At 41.3% G+C, this 23,698-nt stretch overlaps 1 protein-coding gene across 1 annotated transcript; it reads right to left on the minus strand.

Moving 5' to 3' along the window:
• Positions 1-12,439: 12,439 nt before the first annotated feature.
• Positions 12,440-23,698, minus strand: GCSH (glycine cleavage system protein H). Its single transcript, XM_084645130.1, has 5 exons — positions 23,459-23,698; positions 20,007-20,086; positions 18,533-18,596; positions 13,883-14,014; positions 12,440-12,573 (listed from the first exon to the last, which is right to left on the minus strand). Exons 1-5 carry the CDS (start codon positions 23,595-23,597, stop codon positions 12,476-12,478), a joined length of 513 nt encoding a protein of 170 aa, XP_084501256.1. The 5' UTR covers positions 23,598-23,698; the 3' UTR covers positions 12,440-12,475.

The following is a 23,698-nucleotide window of genomic DNA, read 5'->3' on the forward strand; positions in this document are numbered from 1 at the left end:
CAATTCTTAATCAAATACAAATTTTCTTCTTAACACAGTTGCCCTCAGCAGCCACATTTTGTTACCTCGAGAACTGCAAATGTTAGTTCACCAGCACTGCACTAGGCTCTTTCCCATAACCAATCTGCACACACAATCCTGATTGGCTGACGTGACCAGAGACACTTGTGTGATTGTTTTCAGGGAAATCAAGTAAGATCCATATAGCATGAGGAAGCAGAAAGTATGTATTAACACAAGATGAGATATTTATTAGCGATGACAAATCTATGGAAGTCTGTGGAGAAGTGAAAAAACTGTTCCCTGTGAATGTTTTGAATGACTGTCATTCAAAACACACCATATAATCAAGACAAAAATTAATCTGCTATAAGAATGATACCTTTTGTCATGGTAACTAAGAACAGATACAGTTGCCCAGCTTTGAGCCTCAGGCTGCTCTGTGTTGGGCCTGTCAGCAGCACAAGTTAGGGGGCTATTATAGCAGCCAGGGATTTCCAGGGCATAGGAATGTCTCAACCTTAATCCTTTACCCAAATTTCAAACCCAGCATTGGCTGCAAGGTGGAGTAGTGGTTTAGGAGCTTCTGTGGCAAATCCATGAAAATCCCCTACATATGGGGAATTCTTGTGCAAGACTACTTCTCTGATATAAAAAATACAGAATCACCCGCCGAGTTTGTGGAATAATTTTCATAGTTAGAAAATAATCTAAATCAAGTTCTGTATCTGTGTGAAAATATATCTGTAAGCAAAACATATTCCATGTCATGAATAAAGATTGTAAACAAATGTACAAGAAAATGGTCTGAGAGCAAATGATGTTCAATACTTGAACAGAGCAGCACTATTAGAGCTCAAGTGATCAAATTCTGCATTAGCAGGGAGATGGGGCAGGGATATTGTGAGGGAACCTACCCAAACCTAAATACCACTGAATAATCTCTCCCACCAAGGACAGTTCCTCCAAGATAGTGGAACATGTTCAAAACAAAAAGATAAGGTGTACACGCAGGAACAAAATGTTACCATCCTGCTTAATATATGATGGGAAAAGCAGGAAAGAACTGTATATATTAGGATAACAAATAATAGCAATACAAGGACATTAAGTGAAGATGAACATAAATATAGCTTGAAAATTAAATATGCAAACTTCAAATTCAGCACATTATGTTGCAGATTCCTTCTTTAACTCTGGACTGTTAGTTAATGTGTAGGTTTTGAGACCCGAAGGGATCATCAGATCATCTAGTCTGACCTGTATAACACCCATCCATAGAATTTCACCTAGTTACCCTATATTGAGCCCAGTTCCTTGTGTTTGACTAAAGCATGTCTTCCAGAGAGGCATCCAGTCTTCCTTTGAAGCCATCAAGAGATGGAGAATCCATCACTTCCCTAGCAATCTGTTCCAACGGTTAATCATCCTTACAATTAAAAATCTGTGCCTTATTTCTAATTTGCATTTGTCGGGTTTTAACTTCCGGTGATTGCTTTTTGTTATATCTTTATCTGCTAGATTAAAGAGCCCTTTTAGTACCTGGTATTTTCTCCCAATGAAGGTACTTAGACACTGGGATCAAGTCACCTCGTGATATTCTTTTTGACAAGCTAAACATTGAGCTCTCTAAGTTTCTCACTGTAAGGCATTTTTTTCCAGCTCCCGAATGAGTTTCGTGGCTCTTTGCAGGACCATCTCCAATTTTTCATCCTCTTTAAAATATGGACACAAGAACTGGACAGAGTATTCAGTTTTTGGTTTCACCACTGCTGTACACAGAGGTGAAATAACCTCCCTACTTCTACTTGCTTCTCACCTGTTCATACGCTCAAGGTTTGCATTATTATCTCTCTTTGCCACAGCACTGCACTGGGAGCTCTGTTCAGTTGTTTGTGGAGTATGATCCCTTCCATCTTTTTCAGTGTCACTGCTGACCAGGATATTGTCCTCAGGTCTGTAGATATGGTCTGCATTCTTCATATTTAGAGCTAAGACCTTGCATTAGGCTGTATTAAAACACATTTTGTTTGAATGGGCCCAGCTTAAAAAACAATCCAGATCACTTTTAATGACTGCTCTTCATTTACCACTCAACTAATTTTTGTATCACCCACAAATTTTATCAGCTGTGATTTTATATTTACTTCCAGATCATTGATAAAAAATATTGAATAATGTTGGATTGATGTTAATTATGTGGATTTTTATTTTTGTGTATATGCCAGAATATTTGTTTCTGTATTTTATAACATGCTGCCAACTGCTTGATACTGCACAACACAGAAAAGGCACAGCAGTGCTCCTGCCCCACAGGGCTTGCTTGCAGTCAAGGGCCAAATCATAGCCCATAGGAGGGGACTTTTTGGAACATTCACACAAATTCGCTACTGGGTGAGGCAAGCTCAGTTTTGCTACTTCACACACACATGTTTAGAGTTTATCCCCAAACCTGGCAGACCCCAGAGGATCTGTGGAAGGCCAGGGTCAGTTACACAGAAGCCTGCTGCCTCCACACCAGTTCTGCACCCCAGGGGCCTCACGCAGCACCATGGTAGCAGAGCAGCAATGGGGCCATCCTAAAATTACCCCTTGCCACCATGACCCTTGGTTCTGGAGGTATATTTCCTCTTCTGAGTAAGTTCTGCAGGGCCAGAAAGGGAACTATTTGCATCGCCTAGCCCTGAGCCTCCAATTCTTTCATCTGGCCCATTCAGTCCCACCCACCCATCGGCACAGACCCAAGACAACAGGGAGAGGACTGCAGGCAGGGGAACTGTACTTTGAAGATGGCTGAGCCCTCGTGGAGAATACATGTTAATCTCAGGGGAATGTTGCTGTCTAGTTCCAAGTAACTTAACCCCAGATATCACAGGACAAGGAAGCCTTAAATTTACAGTTTTCTTTATTTTATAAACCTGTGAGAAAAATGATGAATTTCAGAAGAGATGGTCGTGGTGAAGGGGGTGCACGGACACAACAGATAATTTGCTCTGCTGTTTGATCCACTGCAGGCGCAGAACTAGGTTGTATCACTGCTAGACGCACAGCCCAGGTGAATCCAGGAGCAGCCCTGCCTTCAAACACATTGACTGAGCATGTGCACAGTGGGTCACAAAGGACAGTTGTGAATTCAGCAATGTTACAAAACATGCAGTTGTCAAGATTGTATAACAGCTGCTTTGGGAACAGATAAGTACCTGCTGTTGAAGGACCATGGAGGATGTAGAAACTGATAAGTTCAGGATCCCCAGTGAGAGAGACTTTCAGATTGATGTACACAAGCTAGAATTGGAGAGAAGGAACGAGGAAGCTGAGGAGTGTTTCTGCTTGGTTCTTTCCTCACTGGAACATCATAAGACTACAAGTTCAGTTCCTGCATATTGTCAAAAGTCTGAGGTGGCATCATGCACATCAGCACTCTCAGCTGCAGGACATTTACTGCAGTTATTTCCCTCTGGTAAGATTACTATTTATGATTTTATTTTATAGATTCCAAAGTGTACGAGTTGCTTCACCCAAGAACAGCCCTTATCTCAGTGATCTTACAATGTACATTTTAGATGTAACAAACCAAGTGAGGGTTGTAAATAGTAGGTGGAGATGGGACAAGAAAGGATAAAGGTTAGGACCACACAATAACATGCTTGTTTACTTTAGGCATGTGCACACCTTGGTGACTCTTTTTTGTTTATTTAAGATACAGGTCAGGATAACAGAAATAGGGAGTATTATCAACTTATTTATTGTGGGCATCTCAGCTTATTGCACATTTTTAATGCACCCATCACTATACAATCTGGGTGCCCCACAAAAATTTGAGATATATTATCCTCCTAAATGGGAGAATGTACCGGCATTCACTCTGCTAAAGTTATCTTATAATGATTCAATCCTGGCAGGAAATCCCCAGGTCAGCATTGTTAGGGATACTCCTGCCCTGACTGTTGGGAAATACATACAGTTAGATTGTACCCCTCTTACATTACTACACAAGTAATTCTGTTGAAATCAAAGGGACTACTTGCATAAAAAAGGTATCGCTGCTCAGCATAAGTAAGGGTGGTGGAACAATCTGGCCCTATGTAAGTTGGCTGTTCTTGCTCTGCTCTCTCAGGGCCTGACCCAGCTTCCTTTCATGTTAAAGGGAGTTATGCCAGTGACTTCAAGGGAAGCGATAGTAGGGCCTGAAAACTCAAACCATCTCTGTCAAAGTCAATGGAAAGATTTGTATTGACTCAGTGGAAATTGGATTGGCCCCTAAATGTGGTAAATCTTGATGGTTTCCAGACACATGGGGAAAAAAAAAAGGTCCTGGCCATGAAGAGCTTACAGTTTCAGTTAGATATAACACAGCAGAAGAAGAGAAAAGCCTATTGGGGAGAGGGCAGGGAAGGATGATGGGTACAACAAATAAGGCTCACATAATTTGTTTTGTTGCATATATATCATGTTGGTTCCAGTTTTTTGTTTTTTTCCTAATGAAGTCAGACCCGTCCCCCTCTCTCCCCCCCGCCCACTATGTTTAATCATGTCTTTGGTTCCACCCTTGAAATTTCATGGAGGAGTTAAATGAAACTGAGATGGGCATGTTAATGCAAGGCCTTTGAGAGGAAAATGATTTGGGTAGAAAACTAGGCCTGATTCTCCCAGGCTCTCAGCTCTTTTTCTTTTCTTTGGCAGATATTTGTCTTTTACATTTTGAGTGCCCCAAGAGGTAGAATTGTGGCACTGAGGTTTTAAACAGGAAATATGGTATTTCAATTAAGTGTACTATTTGAATAGCAGAGATGAAACTCCACCCAGCCCCAGATGTCATGGAATAGTGATAATGCAACCAAGATACTTCTCCTTTCCAAAAAACCCAGTGCAGTCCTAGCATATTCCTTGCACTCTTTGACACTTCCCATCAGCACAAAGAATCAGAAAGCTCACATTTCCAGTTGAAGAGCAGAGGATGGCTCTGGATAGATTTATTACTTTAGTTCTGTTTCTCAGATAACTAAGGTGACATGAAGATAACCATCATGTTTTTTAAATGTCAGCTTGGTATATTACAACTCTGTATGGGGAGATACTAATACAAGAAGATTGTAAATTCCAAATATATCAATAAAAGGAAAGAGGATCCTTATCTACAGGTCATCGATTGACTGGACGCACCAGTCAAAGAGAGCATTATAAAATTTAAACACATGCTGCATTTAAGAAATGGAGATGTGCCATCTTTGTAGCTCAGTAATCAGAGCTGCTTAAGTAATTGTCTTACTGCTAATTTAATTTGACAGTGAAGCTGATACTGAATACTTCTGATGACCTTGCTGACAAATTAAAAACAGTAGTGCATCGGTAAATATTACAGCGTTAGCTCTCAAAAGGAATAATACTATCATGCAAACCTGATTCCATTTTTCAGTACTGTAGATGCAACATTTTGGAAATGAGATGAATTAAATTAATGCAGCAAAAACAAAATTCCATGGATGAACTTTCTAAAGTCTATAATTATAGAAAAATAATTAAAAGTTTAGTGGTTAGCTCAGGGAACTGTGAGTTGGGACTCTTGGGTTCTTTTCTTGGCTCTGCTTGTATAGCCATGGAGTCACAGTCTCTCTGTGTTATGCCAGTTTCCTCATTCGTAAAATTAATATCAAGCCACCTACCTCCCAGGGCGCTTTGAGTCTTAATTAATAAGTGTTTGTAAAGTACTTTCAGATCTCCAGGTACAAGCTGTTACAGAGCTGCAGAGCATTATTATTATTACTTTAGCTTAGTTTCACACTGATGAATGTCACACTGGTGAGTGGTGTATGGAAGCTTTTTCTCTGATAATAATCCGGGCATAGGTATTTCAATCCAAGGATCTCAAACACTTTACAGACATTAATTAATGAAACCATGCAAGGCAGGGAAGTATTGTCCCCACATTTTTTAGAGGAACTAGGAGGCTAAGTAACTTGCTCAAGATCACACATAAACCCATGATACAGTAGGGAATTGACAGATGCCCTGACTTCCAGTCCTGTGCTTTAATCACAGGATCATCGTTTTTCTAAGTGCATTTCATTAAAGAAATGTTAAATTCTGGCTCAGCTGGTAGCTCAGAAAGTTGTCATTCTGGCTACCCATATCTGGAAGCAAGCGCATGACTTTTATAATGCAGGCCAAGAGAACCTTGAGGGAGAGGACACAGACTTTTTCACACTTGACTACATCCCAGCAGCCTGTTTAAGTAATGACAATGTCAGAAGTGCGCAATGTACTTGTAGCTGTGTCAGTCCCAGGGTATTAGACAAGGTGAGTAAGGTAATGTCAGAAGTGACTCTTATATGCTCTCCAGGCTGTGGTGACTGTTTTGCACCCATTTGATTTAAAGGAAAGAAAACTAGTATTTTAAGGAGAAAATATGGGTAAAAAATAAATGTGGTTTGTCTCTAACTGATTTCATACCTGGACTCAGAAAGGTACATGTCATCTGTGACAGTGTAACAGTGAATGAAGGGCAGGTAATGCTTGGATACTTAACGCTTCACTGTAAAGATTAAGGGATAATGCTGGAAGGTAAAATGCCTTAACTTGTCAAATGAGCACATTTTTATTCTCCATGTTTTTCAGGCACTCCTACCCTCATTTGACTCCAGACAGATCTGGAACTACCTTTACCTTTGTCTGTTCAGGAGGCTGATTCAGCCAATGTTCTGGGAATTTTTGCTCATCTACCACTCACCCTGAATTTCTAAGTGTGAATCAAAGCATCTCCAATAAACTTTCATTTGCTGCTGTGGCCCAGAATTCAGCACCAAAGAGCAAAAATGAAAACTGGACATCTTCATGAACTTTGAAAAACAGCTGCTCTGATAATGTAAAATGTCCTCAGAAAAGTTATGAGACTGATCAACTGTCAATAGCTATAGAAAGTGCATATCATGGCTAACCAGAGCCTGAAGATTGTGTTTTGTATTCTTTGGATAACTGTGTTTGTTCTTAGTGAAGATCTCACCTGCAAATAAGACTATAAACAGAGCTGAAAAGGGAAGGAGAAAGAAGAAGGCATCTTTGCCAAGGAGCCCGGTAGCTGTGAAAGCTGCAGTGTTCTGGTGTAGAAGAGATTTGTGTGTATATGACAAACCTGCATTAATAAAGACACAGGATCTTGAGGTTCCAATTATCCCTGTTTTCCAGTGGAGCTTCCATGAAGAAAATGGGCAGAATTATACATTGGCAGCTGGAGGAGCTATCAGATATGGGCTTCCCCATGCCCTGCCGCAGCTGAACCAGTCTCTGCTGGCCACGTTTAAACTCTTTTTGAGATCTTTTAAGACAAAAAAACTTGTACCTTTCCCTATATTCCAGTTTTTGTGGGAGATGACATTTAAGTATTCATATGAGTCTTTTGGCTAGCTTCTAGCGTATTTTACAACCTGAAGAATGACTGGGGTTTTGAAAATGACCCTCAAAGGAACATGGACTGGAATTTTGCCTTTATTTGTCTTTTTATAATGAATAAGCCTTTTTTATGTCATCTTCCACTAGTGATATTTGGTTTCTCTTTCTATTGTTGTGTATTTATTTTTATTTTCAAATCATTATTTTGAAGTAGGAAAGGAAGCGTTAGACTAAAAACTTGTTATATCTTTGTGGCTGCAAATCAACGATCCTTTCATAATCTACTGGTTTGTGTATAAATCACCATTGCCCTCTAGTGGATGGAATGTCAAACGTATTTGTACGTGCCTAGGTTCTGAACTAGTGGAACTGATTTTCCTAGGTCACAGGTTTGGTAGATAAAAGTTCAATTTTCACACCTGTTGCCACATGCTGGTGACTGGTATATATTTGTGCCTACATGTTGTTGCATTTGACTCAGCATAATGTGCCTAAGTATTGCTGATCATATTGTATGCAAGAGCATCTTCTGTTCTAAAACTATTAAAGTAGCTAAGCAATAGTTTCTTGCTTCTTTGGACTGTGGCAATTTTGTTATGTGAAGGTTGAATATATAAATTTCTAAACATATGGCTTACACAGTCCATTTTTTTAAAGAAACTGGAAGGAAAATGGTTCTGTGGTATGAATTTCTCATGTCAAGGAGCAAAATGGAGGGTAAATAGTAAGAGATAAAAATACACAGGGATATAACTATATATTGGAATTATTACATAGTGGTTAAATGAAATTTCACCATGGAACCTGAATACGTGAGCATGCAAGGAATTGTATTAAAGATAGCCAAACAAGAGTTTGTTCATTTAGATTGACTGGGCAGCTCGTCAGAAAATCCTGGGACTTGGTGCTTTCTAATGGCTGGAGAACTTTCTTGGGAATGGTCGGGAACATTCCAGGGAACACTGCTGTACAGAACAGAAGCCAGATCTTGCTTCCATTGATGTAAATGGTTAATTCCTAGATTTCAACAGGAGCAGGATTATATCCTAGATCTAGCTTTAGACCCACTCTGTGATTAACCATTTTTTTCTAATGGTCCCATAACGCTCTGAGTAAAAATGACTGTTTTTTAGTAGGACACTCACAGATTTGGTGAAGCATTGAATGAAAATATATATAAAAAAATAATCCTTTTAAGGAATTAGACACTGTGAAAAAAATCAGTTTATGCTGACAGATCTAACACCAGTCATCTCTCCCCCTGCCTCCATTTTGGTCAAATCAGCGCTTTATGAAGCTTAATTCACTAAGACAAGCATACCTAAGTTTCTCAGAAAGATGGCATGGAGAAATCTGGCTTATTGGCTGTTGACTCAATTTCCAGACAAGCCCACAGAATCAGTCAGACCTGTATAAAGGTTACATATTCCAAGGCACAGCTTTCAACATGATACCTACAGTATTTCCGTGCTCTAATAGCATGATGTACTTGCACAATGACATGTCTAGTCTGTCCAGAAATAGGAATTTGAGCTAGTCTTCCAAAGGAAGTGTTGGGTTCTCTGAAATCATATAATAACCTAGACAAGGCAATGGACATATTGTATTGGCAGCAGGATAATCTGGACAGTTTAATGGGTCCTTCCCATCTCTAAATCTTATATAATACTAGACTTTAGTATCCTAATGTATCCTAAATAAATAAATACAAATAAATACAAAAACAAACAAATAAATCTGGACAATTTAATGGGTCCTTCCCATCTCTAAATCTTATATAATACTAGACTTTAGTATCCTAATGTATATACACTTTGGCTATAAACTGCTGTTAGTAATTTGTTTTTAGTGTTTTCTAAATGTAATAGACACCCCTATAACAGAACACTTGAGATGTCATATTCACAAAACATGGTAGTGTGTTTCTTCCCAATTATGGAAAGCAGGTAAGAGAAGGGAAACGTATCTCAGAATATATTCCCTTTGTGTTAGTAAATCCTGATTAGCCATATATTTCAGAATTACTTTATTCTGTCCTTCCTCTCTGCGCTCAATTTTTATGGAAGTTAAAGCCTTGTGTTAGAACAGTGTTTCCCAAACTTAGAAGGCCTCTTGTTCAGGGAAAGCCCCTGGTGGGCGGGCCGGTTTGTTTACTTGCCGCGTCCACAGGTTAGGCCGATCGCGGCTCCCACTGGCCGCGATTTGCAGCTCCAGGCCAATGGGGGCTGTGGGAAGTGGCGGCTGGTACCTCCCTCGGTCCACGCTGCTTCCTGCAGCAGCGAACCACAGCCAGTGGGAGCCACGATCAGCCAAACCTGCGGACGCAGCATGCAAACAAACCGGCCCAGCCCGCCAGGGGCTTTCCCTGAACAAGCGGTGTCCCAGGTTTGGGAAACACTACATTAGTACATGGGTTATGACTGTTGTGGATTTGGGTTAACAATGAGGTAGGCCTACTGAGACCCAGTTGTTATACTTTGTATTTGCATAATGGGTTTTTCATTTTTAAAGCACTCTGACAGCATTTGTTACTTATCCTCACAATACCCTTGTGTGTGTAGTTCCATTTTAGAAATGGTGAGACTGAAGCCTAAATATTAAATGAATTACACAAGGTGTCACAGTCAGCCAAGGAGCTAGGATTAAAATATAGACTGCTTTAGTCCCAGATAGGTGATCAAGCCCCTAGATGACATCTCTGTGACTGCAGTTCATGCTGAAAGGAAAGTCAAGATGCTCTAAAAATCCCAGGTAAACAAAGATTGAACGATGAAATAATAGTTTGCCAGCTAGAACCTCTTTCATGAATAGTTACATGGAAGCAGGACACTGATTGTGTAATTTCCATATATTCCTGGAAATGACTCATTTCAGAGCAATTGGCTTTAGTGGCATTCTCTCTCACTTGTACTACTCAAAAGCTTAAAACAAATAGTTCCTAAAAAGTAGGTTTTAGGCAGTCCTAAGTTCATGTACATGTTGATAGTGTTGTCTATCACAGTGTTACTATTTCAAAGGCATGATTCTTGGACAGAATTTTCTATAAAGTCATTACAGATCTACAAGAAAGACAGCAACAGTCCTTATAAGATGCAGTTTGAGGTATGAAAACATACAGATTGGGGATTCTTTCTCTGGCTGTAATAGAATCCCTATTCTTGACAAACTTCTTGATTTTATACTAAGATGTACTGAAGATGATATAGTCAAGAATCAGGAAGTTTGCTTTTTGGTATCTGGATCACCTAAAAAGGTTTTAAGTACGGAATTTTAGATCCAGCCTCCTAGGACAGTCCTTATAATACAGGGCTAAAAGTTTGAGAGAGTCAGACACAAGACAATTGTCTAATGAAAGATGTCACTACCAGCGCCATCCATGAGGGAGCAATGAAGTATGAACAGAAAGACTGATTACATAGTGAAAGAATTTCCCTGCAGAACTCCAGGAACAAGAGCAGTAGTACACCCAAGCAAGACCCCTTCACAATAATACACCCAGGATATTCTGACATGGCAAATTAAAACTTGTAGGGAACATACTATGTTTCACAGCCTACTTATATTAGGCTCAGGCTGCACAACTCTTGTCATTCTCGGCCACCTTGCAGTACTGGCTATAACAAGTGGTACTCCTGCAGTTGAACACATTTTAAACTGTTACTAATTCCCTTTATGATGGCACTCCCTACCCACTTTCCAAAAGCTTGACATTTGTGTAGTGAAGAAAAGCCACTTGGATACAGAAGAGGATGTCACACATGATCCTGAACATTCACATATGATCACAGCAACCATTTCCCAATTGGGTCACATTCAAGAATGGGTAGAACCCGCTGTTTCCTAACCATCAGTTGATAGCATTTACTTCTATTAAAAATCATGTTAAAGTTCAGTTTCTTTCTGCACAAGGGTTAGAGAAAAAACAATGAAATCCTAACAGCTCTAGAACTCATACGAAGAGCGACATATACAGGTAATGTCCTTCAATCAAATTGTGCTTGTATCCTTTTCTCACCTCCCAGATTAAACGTTTCAACAGGAGACTACCATTCATTCCCATCACTTCCATTTATCCCATCCCCCTTGCAATCCTAAAGCAGGCTTTTTTTTTTTTTTTTTTTTTTTTTTTTAAGTACATTGGACTTATCCTTCAGTTTGTATACATAATATACAGCTGGCCTCTCACTGAAACTTCAGGTCCTCTTCACCCATCAATGAACCGATCAAAGTTTTGCCTGAGAAGGGCATAAGATTGTGTTAAAGCATTAGAGAGGGCTGTCCTATCACGTATGTGTCACAATGAGATATTAGTCATTCTAGCACGCAAATGCATAGTTAGAATATACAGATCCAGAGCCTTTGAAGGGTTACATGTATTTTGAGTCCCAAGTTGTGCAAGTGGTAGGTTAATCTTGCAAGTTCCAAACGGGATAACCAACTTTATATAAAATATGTAAAACGGGTTATGGTACAAAACAACAGCAAACATAAATGGTAAAGTCATTTTTTTTTTTTAATTTTCTGTTATCTAGTCTTCTGCAAGGCTGTAGCCTTATCTGTAGAAAATCTTAACTAAAACTAAACTTTTTAAAGATTATATTGTTATGCACACTTGAAACCTGATGCAGCTTTTCTATCACAACACCCTGTTAGCCATGTAAATGTATTTGGACAGCTAACTACAGTGCTGAAAAAAGCAACACAGTTACCATGCTGCTGTTAAGACTGTTGCATATTGCAATGCTACGCTTTAAGTGTGTATTTTTACAAACTAAATTTATTTTACTCTAGATGACATTCCAAACTTTGAAAATTACATAATTAAGTTTAGTAGGCTAAAAAAAATCACTAGCAAAAGGGAGCAAATGTTAAGCATTCTCTTTTTCCTATCTGCAATCTCTTATTGTCACAGGATTGATCTTTAGTACAACACGATTCAGAGGCAGCATATTTGTCTTGAAATGTTATCCAAAATTCCTGGAATATGCAATTTTTTCAAGCTGCCCACTGTCAAACCTTCTGTACACCACTAATCTATGAAACTACGCTGAAGTAAGTGTTTTATAGTGGTTTATTTTAGTGTTCCAGGTCAGTCCTCAATGGATTTTATAAATTTCTCATACGCGTCCTCATTCATCAGTTCATTAAGTTCTGAAGGGTTGTCCACAGTCATCTTGATAAGCCAACCTGTAAGAAAGAAATTAAATTACATTTTAAAAAAAATGAATTAGACCTATTAAAATAAAGGCATCTAAATCCAAACATTAAGGAAATAATTTTTTAAATTCACCCCCATGTACCTACAGCTCTTTAAAACTGTAGTGGACTCAAGGGCTTGGTCGTCTAGTATGGGCAAAACAATTTTCAGATGCTTTTAAGTTCTGTTAAATTTAGAGGAGGAAATATAACCACTCTAAATATGTTCTTCCTTCGCTATTTAAAAGGAGGTTTAAACTCAACCACAGTATATTTAGCTCTGAAGATTTCTGGAAGCTGTAAGCAACATGTCAATTTCCTAGTGAAGACAGGACTAAAATGTTTAACAATTTCATACTATGGGGTTTATTGAAACTGGAGATATTCAGAGACATGAGGCATGTCTATACTACAAACTTAAGTAGACCTATGTTAGGTGGACTTACAGCCACTGCAGTAGTTACTGCGATTGTTTATGTCCACACTACCCTCCTTCGGTCAGTGGTGTGCGTCCTCACCAGAAGCATTTCTGCTGACTTAAGAAGGGCAGTGTGGGGGGCTCAGAGCCCGGGATCTCAGCTCTGAGCAGAACTCTCCTCTGGGAGCCCAGCTACTGCCCAGGCTCTCAGCTCTGCTCCCTGCAGGGAGCCCAGGGCTCTCAACTCCCCACCCCCTGCCGGAAGCCAGGCTGCCACCCAGACTCTCAGCTCCGTGCGGGTAGTGGGCTCAGCTCAGGAGCCCGCTGCCCCCCTGGCTCACCACTCTCCTGGGGGGAGTCCTAGGTTGCTGCCCGGCTCGGAGCAGGGGGGAGGGGAGCCCAGGCTCTAGCTGGAGACCTCCACCCGCCCTGGGGCAACAGCCTAATCCGGGCATAGGGTTCACAGTAGGGAGCTTTCCAGCCTCTCTGGTCGATTTCACGACCCCAGCAGGAAGCTGTGAAATTGACAAGAATGATAGCCAACAACTGATGTAAGTAAGTACATAGACATTGTGTCGCCCTAACTACACCAACATAAGCCTCTCATGGAGGTGGAGTTATGTCAGTGTAGTAAGGCACTTACATCAAGCGGGAGCAAAGCATGAGAGTAGACACTGACATAATTAGGTCGACATAAGCTGCCTTATGTTGATTTAACTCTGTAGTGTGGACCAGGCCATGTTCCCTCCATGTCGTTTTTAGCTTCCAAATAATTAATTTGAGACATGGACAACAAAAGATCCGCTTGTGATAGAAACACCATCTGGATCTTAATCAGAGAAGTGCCATTTACTCCTTGAACATGAAACAATAGCTTCTTACCATCTTCATAACAAGATTTATTGACAAGTCCTGGATTATCTGCAAGGGTGGTGTTAATTTCAGTCACTTCTCCCGTGAGAGGAGAATAGAGTTCACTAGCAGCCTTCACACTTTCCAGAGCACCAAACTCATCTGAAATACAGGATTGTGTTCATTTAAAAAAGAAAAAAAAAAAAAAAAAGACATTGATGATTTACTTTTGTAAATAAAGGTTTTAAAGATGACCCAGCCCCAATAAGTCTCTGGAAACGAAACAAGGAAGAAAGGATGAGACTTTCAGACAGGCTGAAGTTAAGGTCCTGGTTTCATTACAACGACTAGAGGCTTCAAGTTTGAAATTTCTTTTTGCACTATGTACTCTGGATGAAACAGCAGTCGAGGGATAACACTACCTGCTACTGCACAAAGGATGGGAATTTGTCACTTAGCTCATCCTGCGGGCTGGTGCCTTGCTTACAATTAGGCTTGGAAGAATTCAATTTTTATCAGTAAATGTCAGTAAATATTGATTTCATTGCACACAAACAAAAAATATTTTCGTCGATAACTGAAAGGTACAGATAGGCCAGGTAAGACCAATGCTGCTTGAGAGCTTATTAGAATTTGATTTAAGGATATCTACTGTCATTAAATAGCTACCTCTGACCCACCACCCATAATTTTCTGCAATTGTACATTTAAATTGATATAACATAAACCTTCAAACCCAGAATTTTGTGTAATTGTGCAAAACTGAATAGATCAAAATAAGAAAGTGTTTAAACATCAATATTATCTGTCAAATATAAAAAAAAAAATTTGAATTCTGCCAAGCCTACTTCCAATGCTTTACAGCAAAACTTCTGACCAGCAAAGAGGGGCTAGGCACCAGGAGCCACATCTAGCCCTTTGCTGCAGAGTATATATATCCATTCTGAGTAGCTGCTAACTAGCCTTTACCTCAATAAATCTGCCTGTGAAACAGTCAAAGCACTAGTCTCCTGAACTCTGATTTCTCACCATGCTGAGGCCTTGTCTACACTACAAAGTTTGGTTGGCAAAAGCTGCCTTTTGCCAACAAAACAGGTGAGGTGTTCACACACACAGCTACTTTTGGTGGCAAAACTCTGCTGTTTTGCAGACAAAACCAAATCACCTCAATGAGAGGCATAAAGCTTTTTGCAGAAAAGTTAAAGTGACAAAGCCTCAGTGTAGACACTACTATTTGTTTTGTCCACAGAACCAGCTTCCACCAGTATCCCACAATGCTGTGACTGCTCTACTCACTGTGTCGATCTCTGCTGCCCTGCAGACAGGTGCCCCTCCCCTTTCAAAGCTCTGGGTATCTGACAGCTGAGCGTGCTGCTCTGGGAAGGGAGAGCAGATCATTGGAGAGCAGATCATTACCGTGGAATGCTCCTGTTCTGTCCTGCAGTAGGAACACAGGGGCCTGCTGTGGGGAGCAGGCAGGGGGACTGCTGTGCTGCTTTGACATTTCTCAGCACATTTCTCACAGAGTTGCTCAGGATGCTGCTCCCAGCAGCTGAAATGGCTGCGAGAAGGGAATCTCAGAACCATAGGCAGGCAGAGCGGGCTGCTTGGGGGGAAACTGCTGTGCCGAGCAGAGCCAGGTGCTGACGTGGGGGTCATCTCCTTCTCCCTGCCTCAGGATAAGTTGGTCAGTCTGCTGTCTCCCCATCCCAGACACACCACTCTCCTCAACACTTCAGTTGAAAAAGCAGCTGATAATCTACTAGGATGCCCCTGGAACCATGGGATTGAGAAACCTGCATCATGTGACACTGTCCCTGCCCCATGAGGCATTGCAAACCATTCCCAAAGCACCCTGCGGTCACTTGCAGAGTAAATAGCTACCACAGTGCACTGCTCTCTGTATCGATGCAAGAGCTGCTACGCTACTGTGGATGCATTCTGCCGACACAAGGAGTAGTGCTGATATGCAACAGCAGTTTTAATTAAGGCAGCATAACTTTTGCTGACAAAACTTGGTAGTGTAGACAAGGCCTAAGAGTGCACCTGGTGTTTTCAGAAACACCATCAGGAGCTAATGTACATGCATGGGAGAAGAACAAATGCCTTAGTATTCAGAATCAGGAAGTGGGACCATTGAATTGCTCACCCCCTTCTCCTTATTTTTTATACAGTTATTAAAATGGCAGATGGGACAATGCTATTGAAAGCAGCCATAAACTGTAATGAAATGAGAAACAGTCTGGAGAAACATGGAATTGTCAGAACAGCAGGTTGGTATGAGCACAGAATGAAATGGGTCCGGGAATTTGGAATTAGATGTGCACGGTGCAGAATCAGCATTAGAAGTGGTGAAGCAGATAGGAACTAGGAGGAATGAATTTTCTCACTATAAAGTAAAACAAAAATTTTGAGTTTGTTAATTAGAACCCAAAAGCAAAGGGCCTTTCTCCAACATTTACCATTCAAGCCTTGTGTAGACGATATGGCTAAATAATCTGCTGGGGACATTTTACACTACAAGGATTTCAGAATAGAGGTCCTGCTGCTTTACATATTTTGTCATCTTGTTTTGCAATTTCCTGCATCTGTAGTCCAGGTGGATTATTTATGTCTCTAAGCAAGAATGATTTCTGGAACATGTACCAGAACATCAGCACTCCTCATGAAAACAAAGGAAAAGCCTCCTTCTGCTTGCTAACACTCACTCTTTTGTAGTGATTTACAAGTTATTACACTCTTAATAATTTAATACATAATTAAATTACTGACAAGTAGCATGAGCCAAGCATGGAACTGGAAGCTGGAAACTATCAAATTCTAATTCCAGCTCTGGTTACTTGCCATCGGGGTCAAGGTTTGTACAAAGTTTTGAATTTGTAAAGCACCACATCAGCTGCTGTGTAACTATACCGGAAACCTACTGACCGCTATTCTTACCTACATGCCTCCAGCTTCCATCCTACACACCACACGATCCATCATCTACAGCCAAGCTCTAAGATAAAACCGCATTTGCTCCAATTCCTCAGACAGAGACAAACACCTACAAGATCTCTATCAAGCATTCTTAAAACTACAATACCCTGCTGAAGTGAAAAAACAGATTGACAGAGCCAGAAGAGTACCCAGAAGTCACCTACTACAGGACAGGCCCAACAAAGAAAATAACAGAACGCCACTAGCTGTCACCTTCAGACCCCAACTAAAACCTCTCCAGCGCATCATCAAAGATCTACTACCTATCCTGAAAAATGATCCCTCGCTCTCACAGATCTTGGGAGACGGACCAGTCCTTGCTTACAGACAGCCCCCCAACCTGAAGCAAATACTCTCCAGCAACCACACACCACACAACAAAAACACTAACCCAGGAACCTATCCTTGCAACAAAGCCCAATGCCAACTCTGTCCACGTATTTATTCAAGTGACACCATCATAAGACCTAATCACATTAGCCACACCACCAAGGGCTCGTTCACCTGCACATCTACCAATGTGATATATGCCATCATGTGCCAGCAATGCCCCTCTGCCATGTACATTGGCCAAACCAGACAGTCGCTACACAAGAATAAATGGACACAAATCTGACATCAGGAATCATAACATTCAAAAACCGGTAGGAGAACACTTCATCCTCTCTGGTCACTCAGTAAAAGAATTAAGAGTGGCAATTCTGCAACACAAAAGTTTCAAAAACAGATTCCAACAAGAAACTGCTGAGCTTGAATTAATATGCAAACTAGATACCATTAACTTGGGTTTGAATAGAGACTGGGAGTGGCTGGGTCATTACACATATTGAATCTATTTCCCCATGTTAAGTATCCTCACACCTTGTCAACTGTCTAAATTGGCCGTCTTGATTATCACGATAAAAGTTTTTTTTCTCCTAGTGATAATAGCTCATCTTAATTAATTAGTTGCTTACAGTTTGTATGGCAACTTACACATACAGAGAAGGTGGATCTCTTCTTACTCTATGTTCCATTCTATGCATCCGATGAAGTGGGCTGTAGCCCACGAAAGCTTATGCTCTAATAAATTTGTTAGTCTCTGAGATGCCACAAGTACTCCTGTTCTTTTTGTGGATACAGACAAACGGCTGCTACTCTGAAACTTGCAAAACAGCAACAAATAAGCCACCTAGAAGTACTAGCAGGTTGTCAAATCAGAGTATGGAAAATTGTACAGTTTTAAAAGTTTATTGTAGCAATGCTATTTAAATTTGTATAATTAAAGATTTAAGCAAACATTTAAATTAAACAACTGGTTTTAAGGTTTCAGAGTAGCAGCCATGTTAGTCTGTATCCGCAAAAAGAACACAAGTACTCCTGTTCTTTTAACTGGTTTTAAGTGTCTCTTTACAATTTTAAAGGCAGGTTCTCCCATTAAGCAAGATCTGAGAACTATTTGCTCTGTTCTAACATTCAGAGTTTAGAAATAAGGCCTTTAGCCCTCTTAAAAATGTGAGCAATCCATATTTTACATCCAACAAGTATGCAACCATATAAATGAAATTAAATTTTACAGGATCCGAGGGTAACATCAAACAAACAATGTTCAACTATATGAAAAACAACAAGAATTGAGGAAGTGGCATAACGTTAGTTTATATTAAAACCTAAGACAATCGTTATAGCAATAGTTTAACAGCTTAAAATAAAAATACTTACCCTGTTTGTTCAACTTTGTCCCAATTTCCGGAAGACTACAATAAACGATGTCTCCTAATGCTTCCTAAAAACAAACCAAATGCATCAGGAATATATACTAGTAAAGGCTAAGTGAGCATGTGGGGGAGGGATTTAAGGTTGTAACTACACAACTGATTAGACTAAAATTATATTCCTCTGCTTAATGTTGGTGCCCATCCCACTCAAAGTCTGCACGCTTTTAACAGGAATCATGTTTTCTGATAAACAACTTGCAAACTACTTAGCTTCTCATGCCCTCTAAATTGCAAGATGTGTTCATATATTAGGGTTTAAATAAGCTTAAGGCTCTGTTGTGAGTCCATGAGAAAGAAATCATTCCTCCAGGCACAATGTGACAGAACTCTTACTGATCTTTATAGAACCAAAATGGGTCCTCACAGCAAAACTCCCAGTGATGTCAGGGAACTAAGGTTTGACCCTCAAAGCATGAAACATTTACTGTTTGTGTCATTTGAAAGACCATGCAATATCTGACTCCTAATCTTTCCAATGCAGAAAATTTACATATTGAGTACTATGTACTAGGCATCAGCTGTCTGGTTTTGGGCCATTTCAGTGACTGGGATTTATGCCATTAAGTTCAACAAGAGCAGGGTCAAGCCCTTTAAGGCCCAAATTTAACTCTACCCCACATAAACCTTGGGATCTTTTATTATAATAATATATGTTATTTACACATTCAGAAAGCTGAAATTACCAAAAGGCTATTTATCCTAAAGAACAATAATCCCACTACAGTCAAAGTTTCTGACATTGTCCTGTATATTGTACATCAATGTCCCATGTTTGGTTGTTAGCAGGTTTAGGCATGTGTCTTTGGATTTTTTGTTTCGTTTTTAATGCACATCTTTAACTAGCATCCTATTAGCCAGTCATAATAGGGACTGAAGTTAGAAAAATATCCTTGACCAAGGATTTGAAAGCTAATAGTCCAATCTCTTTGGTAAGCATCACAGATGAGGATGCTAATGACTATCACACACATTACAGATGCGCTCTGCACCAAATTCTATTCCTATTCACAACTCCACTTAAATCAAAGGGGTAAAAATCAGAGCAGAATTTGACCTAAACATGCACAATGCAATAGTTTCCTTATGCAGTCTAGTGTTCCTATAAAGAAAGTAAAAAACAAGATTAAAACAGTAAGAGTAATAAATCTGATTTGCTATTGTTCTGATTTAACAACTAAGAAGTTCATCAAGTCTAAGTCAATCCAATGGAGAACTAACATGATCAAAAAATTATCCACAAATGTTGATATGGCATAATGTGCTTTAGAAACAGTTTGAGATCTAAATCCATAATATGCTTCAGTGTACAGTATATGCAACAATAATAAAAGGACACAGTAATAACTCAAAGATCAAAGACAAGAGCAGGAATGTACAAGTAAATATTGAAGGACACCCCCCTCCCCCAAAATCAATACCTGTGCAAAATTGCTGATTCCTACTGTCCCAATACCATTTTCAACTGATATCCACTCGTGCTTGTCTGTGAATTTGCGGGCTAAAATGAAACAGACTTGATATTTCAGAAAAAATTGACATTTTACTTTTATAAATACTCTAATATACTGGAAGTCCTAAACACTTTTCTCTTGAGTTTGGCTTTGAACAGTATTGTTCAACTATGGTGTGGATGTGTGGGGCGCTTTTTGAAGGTACTGGTATTATGCTTTATATTAACACAGACCACATGTGAGGTGTTGAAATGTGCATCAGAATCCCATCATTTACCTGTAGATGCCAAAATATATAAATAGCAAGTGTGAATTGCTAAAGCATTAACATTTAGATCCATTTAAAGAAAAAAAAAAAAGACTGCCTGATTTACACAGTAGGGGGCTGATAACAGATGGCAAAATCTGGCCCTGAATAATCTAAATATGCCATAGGAAACCACATTTAAAGCTACCAAATCAAAGCGTGCAGCATGAACCACCACCCGATGGGATTTAGTTGAAAAAAAGATTGATTGTATTATTAATTAAAATGACAGTTTAAGAATTTTATTGTTATGTGTGTCTAATACAACTTTTAAAAGGTTTTCCCCTCAAATTCAGAATTGTTTAATTAAGCCAATTCTCCACATTATTCCCACTAAAGCCAGCCCTAATGACATTTCTGTAACACTGGAACTTTCACAGTGCCTCATGCAATGCACTATATTTTAACTTTCTTAGATGACATGGAGATGTCATGCTATCCCTTTGCAGAAAAACTATTTCAGCTTGCAGAAACTCAACCATAATGGTTTTTAAGTACATTTATTTTTCACTTATTCATTATTGCAATAATTCACACTTTGTTTTAAAAAATGGAAATAAGATCACTGAATCCCCAAAACTGTCCATATTTTACTGAATGCATTTTATTCTGCAAATCCAGATAAGAGGCCTGATTTTGCACCCTATGCTCATTACAGTTAATCAGACTACTCATGCAAGTACGGATTACCCACAGGAATAAAGGTTGCAGGATCAATTTCTGGGACATTTATATAATTGTTGTGCAACTACTGCCAGATCACCAGAGAATTGTATTCTTAAGAGACAATTATATATAAGACCCAGTTAAAGTTTGATCACTTCACAGCAATTCTCACTCATACTTCTGCACGTATTCTAGTCACATTTCTACAAATACTACTGTGATTCTCTCCAGAGTGCGCCATTTTCCATGCTGATGTTCCAGATGCCCTACCTCCTCATACTTAATTCTCCCTCTTTGAATCCCATTTGAAGACATCTCTTCTCCATGACCTTTAATCCCTAACCTCTTCTTAACAAACAGGTCCACAATCCTATTCCTTCAACTTCCAGTCTGCTCCTTTTCCCCTCTACTCCTCCGTTCCCAGCCAATAGGAGCTGTGGGGGGCGGTGCCTGGAGGCACAGCCAGGGCAACACACAGACCCCTGTGGCCGCCCCTACACCCGCCCGCCTGCCACCAGGTTCCGGCCGCTTCCTGGAGTGGCGCGGGGGCAGGGTAGGCAGGCGGGGAGCCTGCCCTGACCCTGGTGCGCGTCAGGCTGGAGCCCGCCTCCCAAACCTCTCCTGCAGCCCAACCCCCTGCCACACCCCACACCCGTCCTGCACCCTGACCCCCTGCCCTGAGGGGGGACAGCAGGGGAGGGGCCCGGGGCTAGCCTCCCTGGCTGGGAGCTCAAGGGCCGGGCAGGACATTTGCCCACCTCTGCCTTAAACTATAAGCCTGCTTCTGATTAAGAACTTCATGGGTAATATACGCTGTTTGCCAGAAATCTTTTTTAGCATGGTAAATCAAGTCAAAAGGAGAAACATATCCCACTGTTTTGTCTTACAGGATAAAGTACCTATCCTACATTAGGCACAAGTGGAATAAGTCAGACTGCTGCAGGCCCAGTTTTGCACCAGTGCAGCACATCTATACGAGGCGTTCATATCAGTGTATAGCATAGCTACATCAGTATAGTTACATTGGTCCAAGTTCCCTAATGTAGACAGGGTTCAGGGTCCTGATCCTGCAAGTAGCTCTATGAAAGTGGACTCCTGTGCCCTTGTGAATGTGCCTGCATAAAGCTCATTCAGTCCTAAATTCATATAGTCCATTGAGAGGCAAGCTGAGTGATTCATTCACCTTAAACTTGTAATCACACTGGCTGGTGCGTCATCAAAACTTCACCTGTTGACACCTGCTAGATGACTAAGGATCTACACTGAATAAGAGTTGCAGGATCAGCACCTAATCTGTCATCTTTACCTATACGACGGCTATCAGTGAATATGTAACAATGTTCAATTCCTGTGTCTACAAAAAAGCCTGCCAATGCCTTCTTTTAGATCCGGTAAACATTTAAACTTCTATTGTATCACACTATGCATAGTAAAGTAAAACCACCTAAGGCACATTAGCAAACTTCTTACCCGCTAACGTCAACGGGAAGCACCACATGGTCACTTGGGTAGCAATGCTAACGAGTGGTCGGATTATGCCATAGTGATGAAAATGGCTGCACCACGTCTACCTAATGCTTATACCTGTAGTAGCCCCCCTGAAGCGTTACATATTGATAAAAACAGGTGAGACGTTTGGTATTGCAGAGAAGGCATCTGTGACCAAAATAATGGGTCACTGTCCATTTTGCAAAAGGTGATGTGTTGTTTTTAAACCAGGCTATATACAGTGGAACATGATTTACTAACTTGACTCCAAGCCCACTTTGTGCGTCACTAAAAATTACGTCTTTAAAAATGTGTGATTTTTAGGCATAAATCCCCTTTTCCGCAGATTAATGACTCAGGCAGATTTATAGCTTTCAGAGGGTGAGAATGAGAGTCCGGCGTTCTGGATTAGACGGCCCGCTTTGCAAGTGATCTGCTATGCCATTTAGAACAAGACCCTTCCCCTTTCCTCGAAGCCACGGCTGTCAACCGGGGGTCCACGGACTATGCCGGAGACTTCCAAACGGGTCCGCACCTCCATCTGAAAACTTCCCAGGGGTTCACAAAGGAAAAAAGGTTGAAAACCACTGCGGTCACCGGGAAGCCTTGCTCTCCCGAGAGGTCAAACACTACTGTAGGACACAGCTTGCTGCCCACGCACTAACGGGTCCATGCACCCCACACTCCACGCAGCAGCCCCCACTCCCGCGTGCACCAAGCCCCGCGCCCCAACGCCAGCCCCGCAACTCGCACGCACCAGCCCCGCCCAGGCACGCGGAGGCCCCCCCCCGCGCCTGCCCCAACACGCACCCCCGACTAGCAGGCCCCCGTGCACTCGCCCCGGGGCCCCCCAGGCAGCCCGCGTGCACCGGGGCCCCGGCCCGGCCTCCCGCCCTGTGGGCCCGGCCGCAGCTCGCCCTCGCTGCTCCCAACCCCGGCTGCCCGTGGCCCGACTCACCCGAGGCCAGCAGCGCGCTGGTGCCCAGGCTCCGGGCAGGGGCTGCTTGCGGCCAGCCCGCCCGGGGCGCGATGACGGGGCCGGGGCAGCGCGGAGCCAGGCTGGCGCCAAGCCTCCGCAGCGCTCGCAACGCCGCCATTGCCGCCCGGAGCCGCGGCGCCCGCCAGCCCCGCAGAGTCCCGAGACGCGCTGAGCCTGACCCGGCGGGCGGAGCCGAGGCCGGGACTAACCGACGCGATC

Source organism: Lepidochelys olivacea, assembly GCF_965140295.1.
Source record: "Lepidochelys olivacea isolate rLepOli2 genome assembly, chromosome: 12".
Taxonomy (NCBI): domain Eukaryota; kingdom Metazoa; phylum Chordata; order Testudines; family Cheloniidae; genus Lepidochelys; species Lepidochelys olivacea.

Bases quoted from the DNA above. Each gene is read 5' to 3' on its own strand.
- GCSH (XM_084645130.1), bottom strand. From the start codon at position 23,597: ATGGCGGCGTTGCGAGCGCTGCGGAGGCTTGGCGCCAGCCTGGCTCCG. The intron at 20,087-23,458 runs GTGAGTCGGGCC...GTTTCATTTTAG, and splicing joins CAGCGCGCTGCTGGCCTCGG to CCCGCAAATTCACAGACAAG. The intron at 12,574-13,882 runs GTAAGAAGCTAT...TCTTTCTTACAG, and splicing joins TAAATCTTGTTATGAAGATG to GTTGGCTTATCAAGATGACT.